This window comes from Plasmodium sp. gorilla clade G2 (genome assembly GCF_900097015.1).
Source record: "Plasmodium sp. gorilla clade G2 genome assembly, chromosome: 10".
NCBI classification, from domain to species: Eukaryota; Apicomplexa; class Aconoidasida; order Haemosporida; family Plasmodiidae; genus Plasmodium; species Plasmodium adleri (nom. inval.).
The window spans coordinates 120,703-131,418 of record NC_041702.1 but is presented as its reverse complement, the minus strand read 5'-3'; the positions used below and the strand labels follow the sequence as shown (position 1 = coordinate 131,418).

The 10,716-nt window shown below is 16.9% G+C and overlaps 2 protein-coding genes across 2 annotated transcripts; both read left to right on the top strand.

Annotated features, from left to right (window-relative positions):
• Window positions 1–726: 726 nt before the first annotated feature.
• Window positions 727–1,335, top strand: PADL01_1003000 (conserved Plasmodium protein, unknown function; the record flags this gene model as incomplete). Its single annotated transcript, XM_028682077.1, has 1 exon — window positions 727–1,335. The coding sequence occupies one exon, from the start codon at window positions 727–729 to the stop codon at window positions 1,333–1,335; it is 609 nt and encodes a 202-aa protein (XP_028538391.1).
• Window positions 1,336–5,555: 4,220 nt separating this feature from the next.
• Window positions 5,556–8,231, top strand: PADL01_1002900 (RNA-binding protein, putative; the record flags this gene model as incomplete). Its single annotated transcript, XM_028682076.1, has 1 exon — window positions 5,556–8,231. One exon carries the CDS (start codon window positions 5,556–5,558, stop codon window positions 8,229–8,231), a length of 2,676 nt encoding a protein of 891 aa, XP_028538390.1.
• Between the last annotated feature and the right edge of the window lie 2,485 nt (window positions 8,232–10,716).

Here is a 10,716-nt window from a genome sequence, read left to right as displayed (position 1 = left end):
AGGGAAATACTGTGTTCGATGTAAAATATATATACTTATTTTTATTGTGGAAATAAGTGCAAACAAACCAAAAAAAAAAAAATATTATATAAATAAATAAATATATATTATTATTATATATATATATATATATACTTTTATATTTTTAAAAATTTTGTTATATATGTAATATAGTTATTATTTCATTATATATATAGTATTTTTTATTACACACAATAAAAAAGAAATATTATATTATATTATATATATATATAATATATATATAATTAACTTTTTATAAAAGTCATTGTATTTTAGAAGTATTATTATTTTTTAATATTACAAAAATTTTTAAATATTATACGATAAATAAATTGTCCAATATGTAAATTTTTTTTTTTTTTTTTTTTTTTTTTTTTTTTTGTTTCTTACATTATTATTATTTATACTTTCTCAAGTAAAATAAAAGCATTTAAAATAAAAATAATTAAATAAAAATTTAATACTCAAAGAAAAAAAAATATATATATAAATAAATATATATATATATATTATATTTAACTTTTTTACATATTCATTTACATATAAATAATAGGCCAATTTTAATATAAAATATTTATATTTAATATATATATATATGTGCATATTTTTATTTATTTATTTGTTTATATTAATTTTATTATTTATGTATATTTAATTTTTTTGTGTATAAAATTTCTTGAAATTGATATTAAGGGCTAAGATAAAATGTCGACGGTTGAAGAATTAAAATTCATTTGGAAGTTTTTATTCTCTCATATGAATACTGAGAAGAGTAAAGAAGAAATATGTGATGAGAAGAAATATGAAGAGAATATAATATTGTTAAAAAAATTGATGAGAACAGAAAATATAAAATTCGATCAAAAATATAATGCAATAAATATATTAGAAAAATTAAAAGATATAGAAGATATACAATATGAAGATATATTAAATGATTATGCAAAAAACTTCTTAACATTTTTAAAAGAATCTTTTGAAAAAGTAGCAGAAGAAATTCAAATAAATGATAAAATATCTTTTAGAAGAAATGAATTAATAAAACAAGATTTAAATAATAAATTACAAAATCTTAATCATAATTATAATTTAGAATATATTAATTTAAATAAATGTTTAGGTACCGAAGATTTTGAGAACCAACTAAATGCTAGCTTAAAGTTTAATTCTTTAAAGGATATTCTAAGTAAATTATTAAAAGAAATGAAAGATTATGAAATCCAATATAATAATTTATCAGATACGGATAAATTTTTGGACACCAAAATATGTGAATTAGAAAATTATTTAAATAATGCTACCCAAAATTCTTAAGATCAAAAAGAAAAAACAAAAAATGCACAATGGTAGTATGACATAGTTATATAATTTTGAAATACAAAAAAAAAAAAAAAAAAAAAAAAAAAACATTAATAAATATGTATTTATTTATATACTAATTAAAAATGGATTTTTTTTTTTTTTTTTTTTTTTTTTTTTTTTTTTTTTTCTTTGTTATGGTAAATGTAAAGGCGTTTGTTTGATTATTGAATTTATAAAAATTTTATTATATAAGTATATTCCAGGGATTTGGAATACAATATAATATATGTTATTTGTCAAAAAAAAAATATATATATATATATATTATATATATAATATATTATGTTATTTTTTATGTGAAATCCCTTTTTAATTTTATCACTACAAACATTTGAATTACACGAAATGTGTGTTAAATATTCAATATGATATACAGATATTCACTTTCATTCTTTTATTTTATTATTTTTTTTATTTTTTTTTTTGTCTTAAATTTTTATTATGATTTTATTTATAAGTAATATCAATGGAAAAAAGAATAAAGAGGGATAACAATTGTGAATATGTAAATTTTACAGCAATGGAGTATATTCATCTTTTTTTTTTATATTTAATTAAGGGATCATAATTTAAATTTTCGGAGATATTATAAACACATATTTATATATATATATATATATATATATATATATATATTAATATAGAAATATGGGTATATTTTATTAATACGGATTTTTATTTGTAACCAATCTTTTTAGAATTTTTCGAATACCCAAAGGATATCTTAAAACAATTATAAATATATATATTATTATTCCAATGTATATAAAAAAATACAAGGAATATTCAGAATAATATTTATATACTCATTAATTTATAAATCCACATATTATTATTCTTTTATCTGTGAATACTTAAATATATGTGTCTATTTAATTTATAATAGTTGATTAAATATTTAATTTAATTTAAATTGTTTAAAGAAAAAAATACTATATATATATATATATATATATAGAACACAATGAAATATATTGCTTGTAAATTTGTTTAAACAAATCTTAATATGGAATATACTTATTTTTATTAACCTTGTGTGTAGGTTTGATCAATACAAATTATATTATTATAAATCCATAATTATACAGTCAATATATTTTTGTAAAATTATTGTTTGCCAAATAATATAATTTCTTTCTTCTTTTTTATTATTATCTTTATGCAATTAATATAATATATATATTATTATTTTAAGTTTTACATGAACAAGTCAGAATTATAATTAGTATAATATTGGGAAAAATAATGGCTATCTAGCCAAAATTTTATATTAGAAAAAAAAAAAAAAAAAAAAAAAAAAGAAAAAAATGGAAAATGAATAAATTAAAATTAAAATTGATAACCAAACAGTACAAAATAAATAGTCTATATGGGAACATGAAAATACAAAGTTATATATATCATTAGAATAGTTAGAAAAAAAAAAAAAGTTTATACAACTGATTTGATAAATAAATAAAATTTAAATAACCTATATAAATATAATATGTTTTTCCTTTTATATATATATATATATCTTTACATGAATATTGAAGTTGTTTGTTTTTAGTTTTATAAAATAATTGATGGAACGCCATGTAGTGTTAAAAAGTTAATAAAATGTTTTTAAAACTTTTTTCTAGCATTATGTAAAATATGATAAGAGAAAAATAATGAATAAAATTAACCATAAGGAGAAAAAACAATTAATGTATAAATCTTATAAAAATATTGATATGGTCTAAAAAATTTTATATGATGTGTAAATGTTGTAAATTTATATAAGATATATAGAATGGAAAATTAGTTAATAAGATAATAAATTATTATTATTTATTGTTTTGTTTTGTTTCTTTTGTTTTTTTTATTTTTTCCTATTTGCTTTGTCAGTTTAAATGTCTTTTCATTTTTATAACAGAATATAACTTATACGATTATTTTATTTTTTATTTTATTTTTTTTTTCTTTGAATATGTCTATTGAGAAAAAATTAGGGATTATTTTGAATGAATTTATTTTGTAATATATGAATGTATTAGAAGTATATGAACTTGAGAATATACATTACAGTATGTAGAAAAGGACCATAAAAGAAATATTTTTTATTCACATTAGGATATACATATATATATATATATATATATATATATATATTTATAAACTTCTTATCATTTCTTTTGAAAGCACTTATGTTTGATTATATAAATGTATTAAGAAAATTAAATATATGTGTGAGAAAAAAGTATAAAACAAAATATAAAAGATGAAATGATTTTTTCAGTAACCGAATGAATCATACACATATACTTTTTTTGGAATAATAATATTGTTAAATATTTATAGATTGAAATATAATATGTTTATTATATGTATAGCTATTTAATAATCATATCCCCTTTAATTATTCCTATATTAAAGTGAATAGGGGAAAAAACAAAATTATATGTTATATATATATATAATATTTAAAATTTATTGATTGAATTTTTCTTGAATATACATCAAATAAGGATTCTAATAATAAATATATATATATATATATATATATATATATATATATATCACACTATACAATTCATGGTATATTATAAAATAATAAAAACAGAAAAATTTGAAGTTGAATTTATTATTACATAAATACGATATTTGAATGATTTAAAATAAGAAATAATTTTGTTTGTTTTTTTTTTTTTTATCTTTATTTTTATTTTAATAAAATTTCCTATTGAATTAATAATAACAAAATGAATAAATATTACAATATAATATATAACATTTATATATATATATATAAGTATAACTTAAATATATTATCTTCTTATAAATAAAAAAAAATGCTCAGGAAAACATGTAAAAAATTATTCGTTATATGTACATATATGTAGAATATAATAATACACCTAATAATAATATCCTAATCAACATAATTTTTTTTAATATATATAATATATATATATATATATATATATATATATATAACAATTTAAATATAATATTGTGAAGAATTTATCACATTTACTTTTTATTATATAATTTATATACAATAAGAAATGGGAACAAAAAATAAATAAAGAACATAATGAAATATAAAAAAATATAGATTTATGAAATAAAAGTTTTTATAAATAAATATATTTAATATAATAAATATAATATAATATATTATGTGTTATATATTATATATATATATATATATATATATATATATATATATATGTATAATATATATATAGAAAAGTGATTGTATGTATATATATTCAAATATATATATAAAAAAGAGCTTGTTACAAGGATGGGAAATAAAAATTAAAAATTTTATTGTGTTTATGGGAAAAAAAAAAAAAATAATTATATATATTAAAAATAAAATAAATTATTTAAATGTGAATATATATTATGCTTATAACAAATATTTTAATGTTATATGAATATATATATATATAAATATATATATATATATATATATTATTATTATTATTTAATGAGTTATTATAAGAACATATTGGAAATTCACACGATGAAAAGTTTAATAATTAATATAATATATTAAATATAGAAAAATATGTATTTATAGTATATTTATATTATTGTGTAAATTTTCATAATATATATTTGAGTGCCATATTTTTTTTTTTTTTTTTTTTTTTTTTTTATTTTTTTCTTTTATTTATATTTCTATATTTTTTGTAATGTTGATGAGGAGAAATAATAAATATGTTTAAAAAAATAATTTTTTTTTTTTTTTTTTAGAGTGATAAAAAAAAAGGACTTTATATAAATAAATATATATATATATATATATATAATATCTTAAAAAATAAATGGAATAATTCTTTTTTATTTTAAAGAAATATATAATTTTATATAGAATATGTGTTGAAAAAAGATATCTGTGAAGTATATAATATAATATATATGTAGAGTGATATTTATGGTATATGATATATTATTCTTTATATTTCATGTTTATACTATTATGCATTAAGAATTATCCTTTGAACATATTTTTACAAAAAATTTAAATTATATGTACATATATATAAAAAAATATATATATAAATATATATATTTATAACCTTATAATATTTAACGAGACCGCATTTTTGAGGGCCCTGTCATCATATATATATAATATAACATATAATATATATTTAATATTTATTTGTTTTACCCCAATTTTTTAAAAAAGAAACATGGGAAAGTATAGTATGAGCAGAAAAGGAGAATATAGCGCTGAAAGGAGATATCAATATAGAGATGAAAAATATGAAAAATATGAAAAATCTGATAACACTAGTTATGGAACCAAATTAGATAGCCATATGAAAGAGAAAAGTAGTTATTATATGAATGAAGGTCGTAGACATGACTTATCAAGAAGTAGAGAAGAAATGACAGGAGGTATAGGAAGAGAAGGTCATAAAAATGACAATATGTATAATAATAATGACAGAAGAAGAGGATCTATTGAAAATTATGAGAGAAGGAGAAATGAAGAAAATTATCCTGGTGATAGGAATAGAAATATTTCAAAAAGTAGAAGAGACTATCATCGAGATGCTCCATCAAGAGAAAGATGTTATAGTAATAGATCACAAAGAAGAAATGTGTCTGTAGATAGAAAAAGAGGAAGTATGTATGATAGGAATAATGATGATAATGTTTATGAAAAAAAAGCCAGATATGAAAGGGATAACCACAACAACAATAATAATAGTTATAATAATAAAAATAATTATAATGAAAATAAATTTTCTGCTGATTATGAAAATAGAGGAAGGAATGATAGAATGCATATGAGAAGACATTCGAGAGATGAAAAAGAAGGCAGAAGATCATATCAAGAACATTATGAAGAAAATAAACATAGAGAAAATAATTATGAAGGGTATCGACATGAAGGAAATCGTAAGGAAGGATATCATAATGAAGGATATCGACATGAAGGAAATCGTAAGGAAGGATATCATAATGAAGGATATCATAATGAAGAACACCGACATGATAAGTATCGACATGAAAAGTATCAACGTGAAGGATATCATCCCCATAAAGAATTTCATCATAATGAAAACCCATATTATAAAAAAGATTTTTCTCACAGGATACCCCCTACTGGTGCAATAAGAAGAGAAAGAGGAAGAGACTTTCGAAGCCATGCCTATAAAAAAATAGGTGCATGTAAAATATTTGTAGGAAATATTTCAAGTAATGCAAGAGAAGAAGATGTTAGAAGAAGATTTGAGCAATATGGTGATATTATGCATATGCAATGGAAAAGAAGATTTGCATTTATTGAATATTATAAAGCTTCACATGCATTAAATGCATTAGAAAAAGAAAATGGGAAAATGTTTTTTGGTGAAGAATTAAGTGTTCAAGAGCATCAATATAATATGAATTCATATGGACATAAGAATGATAATAGAACACATTTCAATTTTAAAATGTCTAGAAATTATTCACCAACAAATTTTGGTAATGAATCTATTGAAAGAAGGAACTCATTAAGAATTGTTGTAAAAAATATTGATGAAAAAGCTAGCTGGCAAGATCTTAAAGATTTTGGTAGAGAAGTAGGTTCAGTGAGCTATGCAAATATAGTAGAAGATTATCATAGTAAGGAAAAATATGGAATTATTGAATTTTATAATCATGAGAATGCAAAGGATGCTATTAATATATTGAATGGAAAAAAATTTTATGGAAAATCTGTAGATGTTATAAGATATAACGACTCAGATTTAAGTACACGATATAAGAATAAAGAGAGAGGTCAAAATTATGTGAGAGCAGATAATGATCAATATAGAGAAAGTGAAAGATATATTCGTGAAGAAAGACCCTATAATAGAGATAAATTTACTTTTGATCGAATGAATCATAGTAGTAGGCATAACTTTTATAACAGGGGAAGGAATATTCGAAGAAATAAATATTTTAGAAGAGATGATAATGAGGATAATAAAAGTGAGATTGATGAAAGAAAAAAATATAGGAAAAGTTCAAGAAGTATGAGTATAATTAATAGGGATAATACCTATGATAGAAATGTTAGTCATCGAAATGGAAATATGAAAGATGATAGAGATGAGGACATATATTATGAAAGAGATGATGAAGAAAAGATGATCAATGGTAAGAATAAAAGAATATTAAATTCAAGTGAAGAGGGTTGTGAACATGCAAATGGTAATAATACAAATGATGATATAGATAATGATCAAAAGAATATTAAAAATGAAAAAGAAAAGGAAGAGGAGGGAGATCAGAATATTTCTTCTTTAAAAGATAGTCAAAATAGGAATGAAAATTTGGATCATGATTATGAGAATGATGTAGAAAGTGATAGGGGGAAAGGAAGAAATATAAAAAGTAAAAACAAATATGAAAATGAAAAAAATGCAAAAACAAAAAATGAATTATATGATGATATATCTGAAATAAAATTAGGTGATGGAAGTGTATGTAGGAGTACTAAAGATATAGATGAAGAAAATTATAATAATGAAGAAACAAAAAATATAAAGGATGAATTTTTGGTTGATCAAAAAAATGAAGAAGAAGGATATGATGATGATACATATACAAGTGAAAGAGATAAGAGTGTGAATGAAAAAATTATGAAAGAAGAATATATAAATAAAGATGATATATTAGAAAAAAATGATAATATAAATATGTCAAATAAAAAAACAAGAGTTATAAAAAAAACTACTACAAAAAAAAGAATTACAAGAGTTTCAGAGGAATCAACTACAAAGGTAGATACAAGAGAAAGTGGTGAAGATGATCTTATAGAAAATGAAGAATGGTCAGAATCAAAAAAAATATGTGTAATTAAAAATAATTCCCCACATAATGATTAAAAATTTGAATAAATATATAAATATTTAAAAAATACATACATAAATACATACACATAAATATATACATATATATATTATTTATGTTTATGGGGGAAAATACAATTTATTTGTATATTACAAAAAAAAAAAAAAAAAAAAAAAAGTAAGCATATTATATATATATGTATATATATATATATATATTATGAATATGCCATTTTTATTTTTTCTATATAATTGTTATGATTCTGTAGAAATTGTACACATTTATAGTTTTATCTTTTTATTTATTTATTTTTTAAATACCTAATTTTGAATTTAAACTTAATCATATAAAAAATATATTTATAATATATAAAAATAAAAATAAGTTTTTTAATATATATATATATATATATATATATATATATATATATATGGATGGAAATTTATATAATATAATATTTTTTGTTATTTTTAATATACATAGGATAAACAACTCAAAAAAAAAAATAAAAATATATTTGTCTTAGAAATGTCGGATTGTTTCTTATTATATATACTTGCGAATTTGAAGTTTTTCCAATTTTTTTTTTTTTTTTTTATTGTACATACTTCTAAATACATTAAAGAATAAAGGTATGTATAATATATCATATAATGGTTTTTTTTTTTTTTTTTTTTTTTTTTTTTTTTTTTAAGGGATCCAAAAAAAAATAAGGTCGTTATGTAATATATATATATATATATATATAATATAATTATAATATATTTATGTCCAATTAAGAAATAGTTAATTATTTAAACTTGGCTTCATATAACATAATAAATTAAAAATATAAATAAATAAATATATAAATATATATATATATATATATATATATATATATTATTGTTACTAGTCTATATGTGAATAACTAAATTTTAATGTGTGTGTTGATTTTATTTTTTAAGAAATAGAAAGGTAATTTATTTATTTTCTTTTTTATAAAATTATAATTTTATTTGTTTCTATAAAATAAAACATGATCATTATTATATTACATAATAAGAATCACATTTATAACATATTCAAATTGTATCACCAAAAAAAAAAAATTTAGATATATATATATATATATATATATTTATATATTTATATATATTATTTATAAACCATTTAAGAAAGAAAAAAGTACAATAAAAAAATAACATATCATCTTTTTTTTGTTCTTGAGAAAATTAAAATAAAAGAATGAAAAAAAAGTAAAACACAAGGAATGTTCATTTATTTGTTATAAAAACAAAAACATGTTTTATATAAGAATAATACATATATATATAATATATATTGATGATCATAATATTATTATATTTTACATAGTTATATTTTTAACATGGGTATTTTATATTTAAAAAGATATTTATTAGATATTTTATTATAATTCAACTGTACATATATATATATATATATATAAAAAAAAAAAAAAAAAGGACACGTAAATATATTTTAATAATATTAAATGGGTATAATATAATATATATATATATATATATATATATATATATAATATTATTAAAAATTATATAAAAGGTAAAATTTTTTTTTTTTTTTTATATGATGAATTAAAGTTTTTTCTTTTTCCTCATACATATATAATATATATAAATTTTCAGTTTATAAGAATATAAGTGTATTTTTTTTTACGAACAAAATAAAATATATAATATATTATAATATATTTATTTATAAGAATATTAACATATATACATATATATAATAATATATATATATATATATATATATATATATATATAGATTTGAAAAGATAAACTTTTATTTATTGAGGTAATGTTTTAATTTTACATAATATTTTATATTTAATTATTTTATGCGTAAAATATTCTTCAAAATTAATATGTTAATAAAAAATATATTATATATATATTTATATACAAGATTAAATATATTTATATTTAAAAATTTTTTTTTCTTTCTTCTTTCTTTATTTTTACACTTAAATGAGAAAATATTTATATAGTTATAATATATCATATACAAAGATAACAAAAAAAAAAAAAAAAGGAAAAAAAAATTATAAAAAATAATAAAAATATAATATAAAATTAATATTTATATAAATAATGTACTTTACGTATTATTTATTTTATCACAATATAAATATAATATAAATAATACATTTATTGCATATATATATATAATATATATTATTAAGATATATATATATATATATATATATATACATACATATAATATTATTATTTATATATATACATGTATTTTTTTTTTTTTTTTTTTATATACATATATTATTATATTATAATAATAAATATAATATTAATATATAATATAATATATATAATATTATTATTTATATTATATATATTTTTTTTTTTTTATAAATTTATATATATGTCGTAGTGGTGTAATTGTAATAAAAAAAAAAAAAAAAAAAAAAAAAAATAATATATATATATATATAATTAAATATATTTATATTATATATATAATTTTTTAATATAAAAT